General features: G+C 39.1%; 2 protein-coding genes across 2 annotated transcripts; both read left to right on the forward strand.

Annotated features, from left to right (window-relative positions):
- The first annotated feature begins 3,746 nt into the window (after window positions 1–3,746).
- LOC138906195 (uncharacterized) lies at window positions 3,747–4,535 on the forward strand. Its single transcript, XM_070194721.1, has one exon. The coding sequence runs from the start codon at window positions 3,747–3,749 to the stop codon at window positions 4,533–4,535; it is 789 nt and encodes a 262-aa protein (XP_070050822.1).
- A 2,028-nt stretch (window positions 4,536–6,563) lies between these two features.
- On the forward strand, window positions 6,564–10,772 carry LOC104086018 (uncharacterized). Its single transcript, XM_033653350.2, has 2 exons — window positions 6,564–7,826; window positions 10,033–10,772. Exons 1-2 carry the CDS (start codon window positions 7,309–7,311, stop codon window positions 10,244–10,246), a joined length of 732 nt encoding a protein of 243 aa, XP_033509241.1. The 5' UTR covers window positions 6,564–7,308; the 3' UTR covers window positions 10,247–10,772.
- Window positions 10,773–13,388: the final 2,616 nt, after the last annotated feature.

Here is a 13,388-nt window from a genome sequence, read left to right on the forward strand (position 1 = left end):
TACTAGCCTAGACGTCAGTGAGTTACCTGCGCACGGAGACTTCGAGGTATATCTGCCAGCGTCCGCAGACTCCGGAGTCCCTTCTATCATTTTATGTTGCTTCCTTATATTTTATTTAGACCTTGACATATAGAGACATTGAGAATAAATTCTTAGAAGCTTGTGACTTATTTCTACCGGGGGAAATTGTTTGAATTATAATTTATTTATTTTAGATATTTATTATTATTCCGCATTGATAGGCTTACCTAGTCTTAGAGACTAGTTGCCATCACGACATCTTACGGAGGGAATTTGGGGTCGTGACAATGCTCCACCTCCTGTTAGACCAAGAGTGTATGAGTCCCACGTGTCGTTTCATTCAAGGGAGATTCCCTACCTTGATCATTTGCCAAGTATGTCGGATGTGGATGCCCTCACAAGGGATATTGACAAAATTCGTACAGCAATGTGGGATGATACTAGAGTAACAGTGCTGTCAAAGGGCATGCTTTTTCCTGATAAAGCGCGCCTAAGCAGGGGGTGTGAATGTACAACGTAAAAGAGTGTCGTGAGATCACGGTAGCAGAGTCATTGTCACGACCCGGAATTCCCATTGTCGGGACCGTGATGGCGCCTAACATTTTACTTGCTAGGTAAGCCAACGTTAGATAATCATTAAACCAATCCTTATTTCATTAAGTGAATAACAATAATTTAGCTAAGATGAAATAAAGTGAGTGAGAAATAATATAAAAACGGTATTAATTACTACCACCCGGATCTGGAGTCACAATTCACGAACTTCTAAGGTTTCACTATAAGTAAATATCTGAAGGAAATACAACTGTTTTCGATACAAATGAAAAAATAAAAGAAATGCATAGAAGGGGACGCTAGGGCCTGCGGACACCAACAGGACTACCTTGGGTCTCCAAACGGATCAAGCCAGCAGCTAGACTCAGGGTCAACTCGGTCCGGTACCAAAATCTGCACAGAAAGTATAGAGTGCAGTATCAGTACAACTGACCCTATGTACTGGTAAGTGTCGAGTCTAACCTCGGCGAAGTAGTTACGAGGCTAGGACAAGACACCTACAAATAAACATGTACAATATATCAATATATACAACAATAACAATAATTAAAGAAGCAAGGCAAGGAATATTGGGAAGGGGACATGCTGAGGGGATTACATGGAAAATAATCACAAAAGGAATGAGAACATGATCAATCGATATATCTTTAACAGAAAGAAACAAGTAAACACAGTAAAGGAAAGTGCACGACATCACTCTTCGTGCTTTTACTCTCAACTTCACCATAAGAATCAATAGGAAAGTGCACGGCATCACCCTTCGTGCTTTTACTCTCAACCTCACCATAAGAAACAATAGAAACAACACGGCATCACCCTTCATGCATTAACTCTCTCATAACATGGCACGGCATCACCCTTCGTGCATTATCACTCACTTACAAAACGTTGCACGACATCACCCTTCGTGCATTAACTCTCTCATAACATGGTACGACATCACCCTTCGTGCATTATCACTCACTCACAAAATATTGCACGACATCACCCTTCGTGCATTAACTCTCTCATAACATGGCACGACATCACCCTTCGTGCATTATCACTCACTCACAAAATATTGCACGACATCACCCTTCGTGCTTTAAAACTCTCCCTCACCAAGACAATAAACAATAACAACAGGGAGATAGAAATATCAAGAACAAGTCTTACTTCAATATTCAATTCCACGTTACTAACCTCAACTTTGAGTCAATACTCAATCAATACCAATTTTCGTAAAACATAATAAGAGTTGTTCAACATAACGAATAGCTAGTCTAATCATGAACAATATGATCAAGGAATACCACTATTACAATAATAAGACTCACTCGCATGTTATGACTCGACAACAACGCATAGGTACTCGTCACCCCAGCTATACGTTGAACTCAACATACAAACATGTAGCAAATAAGCGAATAATACCTAATCCCTCAAGCCAAGGTTAGTCACGAAACTTACCTCGCTCCGAAGGCCACTCAATACTCAATCACAGCTTTTGCTCTAGAATCCACCTTTAAACCACTCGTATCTATTAAAAAACGACTCAATGATATCAAATATTTCTAAAGGAATCAATTACATTGCATAAATTTAGATTTCCCAAACTTTTCCCCAAAAAGCCAAAAATCGATCCCGGGCTCGCTTGGTCAAAAATCGAGGTTCGGACCAAAACCCATCCACCCATTCAACCCAAGTCCGGATATATAATTGGTTTTTGAATCCAACCTCAATTTGAGGTCTAAATCCCCAAATTTTGAAATCCCTAGTTTCTACCCAAAAATCCCCAACTCCACCATGAAAATCTTAGATTTTAGGTTGAAAATCTATGAAATGTAATGGGTAATTGAAAGACTGTGGTTTAGAATCACTTACCAACACTTGGAGGAAGAAAATGACCTTTGAAAATCGCCTCAAGGCCGTCTAGCTTTTGGAAATGTGAAGAAATGGCGTAAGTCCCGTTGTGGGACTGTTTTATGAACGGGGCGACAGTGTTCATCGCATTCGCGAGGACACTGTCGTGTTCGCGAAGAGCATAGATTGCCAAGCTTACGCATTCGCGAAACCCCTATCGCATTTGCGAAGGTTACGCCCCCTGGCCTTCACGTTCGTGAGTCCTTGCTCGTGTTCGCGATGAAGAGTGACTGCCCCCCCCCCCCGATCCCAAATGCTACGCGTTCGCGATGAGCTGGTCGCGTTCACGAAGGGTAAAGCCCCCATCACTCCGCGTTTGCGACCAGGACTTCGCATTCGTGAAGAGGAAAAACTCACCCTGACCAGCTTACTCTTTGCGTTCACGAGAGTATCTTCGCGAACGCGAAGAAGAACACACTAGAACAGTTGCTGCAACAAAAATACCAGATTTTCTAAGTCCAAATCATCCCGTAGCCTATCCGAAACTCACCCGAGCCCTCGGGGATCCAAACCAAACATGCACACCAGTCTAAAAATATCATATGAACTCTCGCGATCAAATCGCCAAAGTAACACCTAAAACTACGAATTGAACACCAAATCGAATGAAATTTTCAAGAGAGCTTTAAAACTTCTATTTTCTCAACTGGACGTCTGAATCACGTCAAACCAATTCCATTTCTTACCAAATTTCACAGACAAGTCTTAAATATTATAATGAACCTGTACCGAGATCCGAAACCAAAATACGGACCCGACACTAACAATGCCAAACATCAATCAATTCTTAAAGACATTAAATTTTCAAACTTTTTAATGTTCATCAAAAATCCATAACTCGAGCTAAGAACCTCCGAATTCGATTCCGAGCATACGCCCAGGTCCCATATTTCATTACGGACCCACCGGGACCGTTAAAATATGGGTTCGTGTCCATTTACTCAAAACATTGACCGAAGTCAACTAAAATCAACTTTTAAGAAAAAAATTCTTATTTTCATCAATTTTCAACATCAAATCCCTCCAGAAACATGCCTGGACTGCGCATGCAAGTCGAGGAGGGTAAAAATGAGACGTTTAAGGCTTAAGAGTGCAGAATCGAGTTCTAAAATATGAGATGACTTTTTGGGTTATCACAGTCATCTCCTAGTGTATACAAGGTTATTTGCCGTAGATGGTTTGCGGATTGTAATTGGATGCTGCGTGCGAGGAAGACGAAAACAAATATGTAGGTAGTAGGTAAATATGTTGGCACCCATAATTGTGAAATGGACACATTTAGTGAGAATCATTTTAACTTGAATGTTGACTTGATTTCTCTTGTCTTGATTCCACACATTGAAGCGTCCATAAGGTACAAGATCAAAGAGTGTATAACATCTGTTCACCAGGAATATGGGTGTACTATTTCCAAAAGAAAGGCATTTCTTAGGTGCAAACGTGCGTTTGAAATTGTTTATGGTAACTGGGATAAGTCTTTTGCATCTCTACCCAAGTACATGGCCGCATTGCAACACTTTAACCCAGAGACTATTATTGAATGGAAGCTTGAACGGAGTCCGGGAATACCAGAACATATATTCAGATATGTGTTTTGGGCATTTAAACCAGTAATTGATGATTTTGTGCATTGTCGACCGGTAATATCCATAGACGCCACTCATGTCTATGAAAAGTATGATATTAAATTGTTGATCGTAGTTGCAGTAGATGTTAATGGAGGTATATTTCCACCAGTTTTTGCTATTTGTGACAATGAAAGCCAAGAGACGTGGACACTATATTTGAACCACTTGAAGGAGCACGTTGTCAGACAACGTTCAGGTATTTGTCTAATATCTGATCGGCATGGTAGTATTTTAAGTTCTGTACAAAATTTGCATGCATGGCAGGAACCGTATTTCTATCACCGTTACTGTGTGAGGCACCTGAAGGCCAATTTCCAGAAGACACATCCCAACAAGGATTTGCATGATTTAATATGGATGGCTGCAACAGATCACCAAGTGTGCAAATTCAAGAATCGAATGGTATTGATCAGGCAGGAAGACAAATGAGCCTATCATTGGTTGATGCGACATGAGCTTGACAAGTGGACTTTGCATGCAGATGGTGACATAAGATGGGGAGTTTTGACTACAAATGTGTCAGAGTCTTCAATGGGTTATTGAAGTCTGCCCGTGTATTGCGTGTCACTGCCATGGTGCAGATGTCATTCAAGTAAATGGTAGAGAGGTTTGTTAAAAGGGCTAGAGGTGCATCGTCATTGATGGAAAGGGGTGTTGAATTTGTGCCAATACCAATGAAAAGATTTAAGAAATACAGGAGGCGAGCACATTGGCATTCATATTTATAGTATTGCAACGAGCGAAATATTTTTGAAATTCGAACCACTATCCATCAAAATCGGGGGAATAATACACATACCGTAAAATAAAGCGAGAAGGTTATTCTCTTGTGGGAAATGGTCCATATACCACATGCCGTGCTCACATGCGATGAACTACTTTCAACATACAGGTTTCGCAGCAACCAACCACGTTGATAAAGAATATAGTGTTGCTATATACTTAAACACCTATAGTGGGCAGTTGCAGCCCATGGGTGCTGAGCATTATTGGCCGCCAGAACCATTTAAAATGGTGTGTAACAAGGAGTATTTGCGTCAACGACAAGTGCAAAAAAGAACGCGTATACGGAACCAAATGGATGTTGGTGATACCGTTTATACGCGTAAATGTGGCATAATTGTTGGTAGAAACTTAGGTAGTCCCTCCCACTCGACAACTGTTGGGAAAACAGGATAATCATCGTCTCTATGTAATTTATCATTTTCTAATAAATCCCAGTACTGATCCTCCGTTCCTCCTAGGAAGTTAAGATCATCCATTACATGATGAACACCTAGTGCCTTTTCCATCTCTAGAATCTCCTTCATCAAATATCGAATCACTTCTGGTTCATCTTTGTGCGTGTTTGTTTGGAAGCTTGTAGACAGTGCTTGTGGCACAACAAGCCCATGCCAACGATATAATACTTCGTAATCACGCCGTTTTGAGTAAAGGGGACCCATTGTATTTTTTCGCCCCAAATTCGCATACCTTCAGGCTTTGTAGAATGCGCTTCGCCTTCAATAATGTGCCCTGCAACTTTGAGATCAGTGTGTATATTGATAGGCTTATTTTTCAAGGGACGCAAAACACCATACCACTTGTCGTCAACTAAATCAGTGTAGCAACCTAGCATATTTTTTTTAAGGTAGGGATCGATAGTGTTAAGACGTGTTCCATGGGGATTTGTTGAACTACCTTCACCCTTTTGCCTCTTTTTGAACCACTTGTTAAATGTTAGTTGCATTTTTTAAATGGGTGTTGTAATGTTTATTCAAAAGGTCTTTGAAATACAGATGACTTGGTTCAGTTTAAGCAGCTGTCTTATACCCGAAAGAATCATTATCACGCGAAGCATAGCGCGGTGAAATACCACGTTATGTGTATTGTCTTGTCGACTTGAAAAAATTGTTGTTCTGCAAAAGATATCTTTTGAAAAAGCTGTATTGTATCCGAAAGAATCATTATCACGCGAAGGGGACTGGACGGGTTTTTATGTGGGTATAGCGCTTTATATTAAGACGCTATAGTATAGCGTCTTAATATAAGGCGTTATACCTCCCCGCTCTTTTGAGGTTCAAATATACAACAACAACAACAACCCAGTAAAATTTCACTAATGGGGTTTGGGGAGGGTAGTATGTACGCAGACCTTACATCTACCCTGGAGGTTCAAATATAGTGCCTTTTAAAAGGGCGCTATACTTAAATGGGCAAACGGTCGTTAAGGTATAGCGCCCTTTAAAAGGGCGTTATATATATATTATTGTCACCAGTTTTTTTTCCGACACATTTTAATTTTTTGAGTCCAAAAGAATCACATTTTGATTTCGGAGTCCTATTCTCCCTATTTGTATCTCCTTTTTCATCTCTTCTCTAAAATGACACTCAAATACAGGTCCATTTGCAATATGTCACAATTACTTCTCCACTTTGAGAAAGCAAATATAATAAATAGAAGCAAATTGTTAAAGCACTAAAAACCCCAACATACTCATAAACTATCTTCATTTCTTTCCCCCATTTCCCTCACGCTTCTCATCATCATCTTTGATCAACTCCTTTAAAAATTCTTCAATTGCAACATCCTTTCCACAACCTTTGATCTTAGAAACAGTTTCTTGAATGCTCAAAAACAGTCATTTCTTCTCTAAATGCTTCAACTTTTCCATCTTTTTTTGGTCAATCTTTGAGCTGCAAAAGAGTTTCTTGAATACTCATAAACAGCCATTTTGTTTGATGAACCTCTAAAACCTTCAATTTTTCCATCTTTTCCACAATTTGTGATCTGAGAGACAGTTTCTTGAATACTCAAAAACAGTCATTTCTTCTCTAAATACTTCAATTCTCCATCTTTTCCTCAATTTACAATTTCTTGAATGCTAAAAAAATAATTCATTTTCTCTATATTTTCCTCTATCTCTGAGCTAAAAACAGTTTCTTGAAAACTCATACACAGCCATTTTGTTTATTGAACCTATATAAGTTTCCATCTTTTTTTCAATCTATGAGCTAAAGAACAGTGTTTGTGTATTTTGCTAAACCCCTTTAGAAGCTACAAATTCTCAATCTTTTGATCAGTCTGAGCTGAAAGACAGTTTTCGGGTAAAGGGTACTGAATTTTTCAACTTTTAATGCTTCTCATCCTGAATCTCGATGAATTTCCTTAAATTCTTGAAGTGTTGTGTCTAACAAAAAAGACAGTTTTTTTGGTTGAAAAATGTCAACTTTTGAAGCTAATATTGCTGACATAGAGGCAAATGGAAGTAACCGGAATGGTAGTTCCCGCCGTCACCGCCGCCGTAGACGTCGGCAGCGGCCGTCAATGGCGGCGAGCAGTGAGACAACAACTACTGATGGGAGTCTCCACTTCACTGATTCAGACTCTGACCAGTCTTGGCACTCACCTTTAGGCTCTATGGCTGGTGAAAGTGAGGGTATTTTGGTAAATTGTGAGCCACAGAGGGACAACAAGCAAAGAGAGTCTTTCTCAGATGAGGAGATTGATTTGGAGAGTGGTGAATTGGAGTTGTTGAAATTGCATAATAAAGAAGAGAGGGATTGTAGGATTTGTCATTTGAGTTTGTTGAAAAGTGGTGGCATTAGTAGTAGTGGTGGAGATCAAGTGCAAGAGCATTCTATAGAGATGGCTATAGAATTGGGATGTTCTTGCAAAGGTGACTTAGGTGCTGCTCATAAACAGTGTGCTGAGACTTGGTTCAAAACCAAAGGAAACACGTGAGTACTATAACTCTCTCTCAATAGTCAATCCCCCTCCCATTTTGTAGCTTCTACTTTTAGTTTGTGTTTCGGTTGCATTATATCTGGTGTTTTGAAGGGGAGTCTTGGCGTAATAGTTAAAATTGATGCCATGTGACCAGGAGGTTACGGGTTCGAGTCGTGAAAACAGTCTCTTGCAGAAATGCATGGTAAGACTGCGTACAATAAACCCTTGTGGTCCGACCCTTCTCCGGACCCTGCACATAGCGGGAACTTAGTGCACCGAACTGCCCTTTTGCATTACATGGTGTTTGTTTTGTTAGAGACAGACTTGTATGAAGTATAGAATACGTGAAAAATTGATCGGAATTGAGTGGAATGAATGTAGAGGATTCGTAGAGCCAACGAAGAGTGGAGTAAACTTGCATGAAAGGAGTTCTTGCGCAAATAGGTTAAAAACAATTTTTTTTTAGCATATTATAAATAAATTGTTGAATCCTCTTAAAATATGGAAGCTTCTAGTGTAGCGGTAAAGGTGGCTAAGGCATTGGTTTAGGACACATGTTCAAAACCCAAATGTGGCTTTGCATTGGTTTAGGACACATGTTCAAAACCCAAATGTGGCTTTCTTATATTTTTTAGATCCCCTCGTTAGAATTCCTGGTTCCGCTACTGACAGTGAACCTCAGTTAGTTTAGGATTGAGCCATATTTGATTGATTGATTAATCTTCTAATAGACTTGCATGATAGCAGTAATTTTTATGTTTAAGTGAATTCTTTTAGTCTGCTTGTGAAGTATAATTCATGATCTATTTCTCCTAATATCTGATGTTTGATGGATGTTAGAGATCCCGTCCACTTTTCCATAGCACCATTTTCGTGATACCCTTTTCTTATTACATACGCTTTGTAAACCACATTACAGTTCATGAACCTTAGATTGGAAGGTGTTTGGTGGCGTGGTCAGTTTCAGTTCTGGTTAAGTTTGTGTAATAGTGTCATTTAATTGTTTGGTTGTAGTGTGGTGTGGTATACACCTCTCTTTGTTTGAGCACCTAGATTCTGTTTTCTTCTTGGTATCTACTGATAGTTTGAAGCACTAAGCTTCTTTAATCTTGGTTAGTTGACTGCCTCCTCCAATAAAAATTATGTTCGGATTTCTACTGCATACTAAGTTGAATGGTTTGATGCATTTTGCTGAAGTTTGACTCTACAACCACATTGTTTCTGGCTTGCTCCTCTATCATAATTAGCGTTTCATGTCGTCTTTCTTTTGCCCTTTTTGTTGTCATGTCGTATCAATTAGAGTGCAATTGTTTACTATGAGCCGGTTGAATTATCTATTAAAGCAGACCGTTAATTATCACATGTTTCCTTCAGAAAAATGGGAAAGTTTCTAGTCTTAGTTTTTTTAAGGACCTTTAAATTTGTCGAATGTTTTTTTCACACATTGTTTCATTTATATACTTCTGTTTGAAGGGTAGCCTTGGAGCATGACAATTTTACCTATTGGTCACGGGTTCGACCCATGGAAGCAGCCACTAATGCTTACATTAGGGTATGCTGTCTACATTACACCCCTTGGGATGCAGCCCTTCCCCGAACCTTGTATGAATGTGGGATGTTTTGCGCACCGGGATGCCCTTTTTTTAATATACTGAAGTTTATCTACTTCATTTGACAAGAGTGGGTTGCTCTAGCGGTGAGCACCCTGTACTTCCAACCAAGAGGTTGTGAGTTCGAGTCACCCAAGAGCAAGGTGGGGAGTTCTTGGAGGGAGGGAGCCGATGGTCTATCGGAAACAGCCTCTCTACCCCAGGGTAGGGGTAAGGGCTGCGTACATACTACCCTCCCCAGACCCCATTAGTGGGATTATACTGGGTTGTTGTTGTTGTTGTTGTTATCTACTTCATTTCTTGCCTTTGTTTCATGCAGAATTTTACTACATAGACGATTTCTTACTATTAGTCTCCTCTAGTTGCTTATATCCTATCTGGATATGATATACATCTAAATAGCTTCATAGAACAACCTTTTCAATTAATGTATATGTCGTTTCTTCAAGTAAAATACTTTAGCTTCAATTTCATCTGTTGCAAACTAAATTCTTTTGCGAGTCAACATGAAAATGTGTGATCTGATATGCAAACATTTGTCCGTGTGTGTACATTAGTTTCTCAATCTGCGTTCCATATGCTAATTTCTTATTTGTGTATGATTCAGAATTTGTGAAATCTGTGGTGCCAATGCACTGAACATTTCTGGAGAGCAGACAAATGAAGCAAATAACGCTACAGTTGCCACTGTTGCAGCACCTGTAGGCCTTTTTGAAACCCGAGTCTTCTGGCATGGACGCCGTGTCATGAATTTCCTACTTGCATCCATGGTTTTTGCCTTTGTCATCTCATGGCTTTTTCACTTCAATATATTGCCCTAGATGCAATTGAAGATCATTGTCCTAGCAGCAAAGGTTTCTTAATTTGCTACTTTAACAACTCCACCCCCGGTAATTTGTGTTGTAGAGCCGGCAGAGGAATACTCAGATATTATCTTGGTCGCACTACTGGTGTGGTATCTGGTACAGTTGCGTGGAAGTATCCGGTATGGGTATGTCAAGTTTTTTGCTTATTTTTTGTACATTTTGACGAATCCCTACATGAAATATCCACACCCTTATCACACTCATTGGACGCGGATGTGTCAAGACAAATGAAGGACTTGCATAATATATGTGTAACGGTATAGGCCATGCTGTAAACATATCTTCTATAGGGGTTTCAACCATTAGCTTCTAAATATTGTTCGCCGTGATGAATGTTTTGCTAGAATGTAAGATAGTTTTGGTCATCAAGATGAATTTAAACTTCTTCCCAGCTAGTGTACCTATGTAAGTATATGTATAGAAGTACGGCGATAAAGCAGTGGCATTCTGTTGTATATCATTCTTGAAATTTCTGTACAAATATCTCATGGCTCTTAGTTGAATTGTAGTATATGTTAGTGGCAGCTATATGGCTGATGCAATCAACTGTTTTAACACCTGAACTTTTTCTTTGACAACGGCGTGTTCGTGCCAGCTTAGGCTCATCTCGATTATTCCACCGGTAACGACCCAACCGGTCGTTTTGCTTTCTAGATCCCCGTATGTGCTTTTACTGTTTTATGACCTACGGGGATGGTTAGTTCAGGATTTGGAAGGGTTCGGGTTGAAATCGGAACACTTGATTCCTTGGATTGACTCTAAAAGGGCTAAGTTTGATTTTGGTCAACATTTTGAGTAAACGACCTCGGAGCCGGGATTTGACGGCTCCAATAGGTTCGTATGACGATTTTGGATTTGGGCGTATGTTCGGATCGGGTTTTGGATGACCCGAGAGCGTTTCGGCGCTTAATGTTGAAAGTTGACTCATTGAAGGTTTAAAAGTTCTTTGAATTTGGTTTGAAACTTTCGCTTAATGTTGAAACTCATGGTTCGGCTACTGTAATCATGAGTTTCAGTCCACTCTTCCAACCAAGCAGTTAAGTAATGTTATGCTAAGGGATGAAAAAGATATTTCAAGTTATGTAAGAAGATAAAATATGGGCCGTATTTGGTAGGAATGTCCCAAGCTGATAAAGAGTAATTTTTTTTTTTTAAAAAAAAAAAAAAACTAAATTAGAAGCTGATTTTTCTATTTCTCATCACTCTCACACACCTAAATTTTCCGTGTCAATGTTCAAGTGAGCGAAGACTATCAAACTGCCAAGGAAGGTAATTAGGACCAAAAATAGTTCGGGTATGCATTGAATTAAAAACTATCGGAAATAGCTCACTTCTGTCCTCCGTTAGCAAACTGGGCCAAAAAAATCCTCCACGTTAATTTTCTGGGCCAATAATGCCTTCATTCTAACGGCTGCCCACATAAGCCTTCTACGAGGCATTGATTAGCTGACATGGCAATCCACATAAGCAGACCCCCTTCTTATTTACCCTCTTCTTATATCGATAGTGTTGATACCCAATTTTGCCCTCATATTTTAAATAAGCATATATACTTTCAAAATATCATTTTTGCATCATTACTTAATTTACAAGATTTATGCAAGTATTTTCTATAATTTTCCATAATTTTTATAGCTTTAAAATTGATTTCTTTGCACTTAAACTACTTGATTATTTACTAGTTACCCTTTTAAATTATTTTGTGATGACTTAATCATCCAAATTTATTATTTACATCCACATACATGTTTTAAAATATTTTACTTCATTTACATATAATTATATTTGTATTTTTTGAGCCATTTATATAATTTTGTAATAATAGCCTATATTTTACAATAAATTGCATCTGTAATTATATTTAAGGTCAAAACAATTTTTACATTTTTATAATCTTCAACTATTGTTTTAAAGTATTGAATTGCATAAATAGAATTTTTATATTTTATTTAACTATTTTATTAAAATTATTTCCCCTTAATTACCTACTTTACAATCTGGCCCAATTATGCCTTATTTCTCAGACCAATTAAGGTCCAAACGGACAGGCCCATCCCAATTGACCCCCAGAAGCCCAAAACCAAATGACCTAATAGGTCTGCCCATCAGCGACCCATTTTTACCCGACCCTAGCACCCTCTAATCTCGGCCGTTGATCTCAAATGATCAACGGCCCACAATAAATCCCCACCTTTCCTTATATCCCCTCACCCAAACCCTAATCCCATTCCCCCACTTCAGTCGCCTCTAAATCCTCTCTATTCCGTCTGTCTCTGAGAAACTCTAGTAGCCGCCTCCTGATTTCTCTCCGATTCCAACCTAACAATGGAACCTCTTCTTGATTCACCTTCCTTATTTGTGTTACCGAATTAGTATCTACACGACAATGGTGTTACTTAGTACTTGCCTAAACTTGGCAAGTACTATCTCTCATAATCGGGCCCGTTCAACTCAATCTTGGAGATTTGGACAAAATCTTGTCCATATACATGAAGAATAGCTTGATTTTTCATACTAGTTGGCCGATTTTGAGGTTTAAACCCCAACTAGGGTTTGGAGTTTGATTTCTTTCCTTTCTGGTTACTCTACTGATTTTCATGCGAGATTTTACTCCTTTTGTTCATGTTTACTTGATTTCTTTCCTTGTTTATCCGCCTGATTTTACCACTATATAAACCCCTCCCCCGATTCCCTTTGAACAGACTCGAAGGACTAAGAACTACTGTTAATCTCTTACTTTCATCTTTTATATTATTTTTGCTCTCTCTTGATTGTGGCCGGCTGAAATTCAAGGCCACCGGAATCTTCTCTATTAACCCCCCTAGTGCGAGCACTGCTCGGGGCTCACTGAAGCTCCTGTGAAATCTGACGCACTAGGATTTAGGGGTTCTAACTGTTGTCTTTCTTTTGCCGTCACTATTGAGATTTTGAGTTACTCACTCTTTTGCTCGTTTATCTTCGCAACTGGTTAGCATTCTTGACCCTTATAGCCTTAATTATTACTCCTTTACTTGTTCATATGTATGTGTATTATGTATACCAACACTGTTTGAACTTCTAGACAAGCATGCCTTAAGCTTCTTTGTTATTTGTGAAC

This window comes from Nicotiana tomentosiformis, chromosome 2, assembly GCF_000390325.3.
Source record: "Nicotiana tomentosiformis chromosome 2, ASM39032v3, whole genome shotgun sequence".
NCBI lineage: Eukaryota > Viridiplantae > Streptophyta > Magnoliopsida > Solanales > Solanaceae > Nicotiana > Nicotiana tomentosiformis.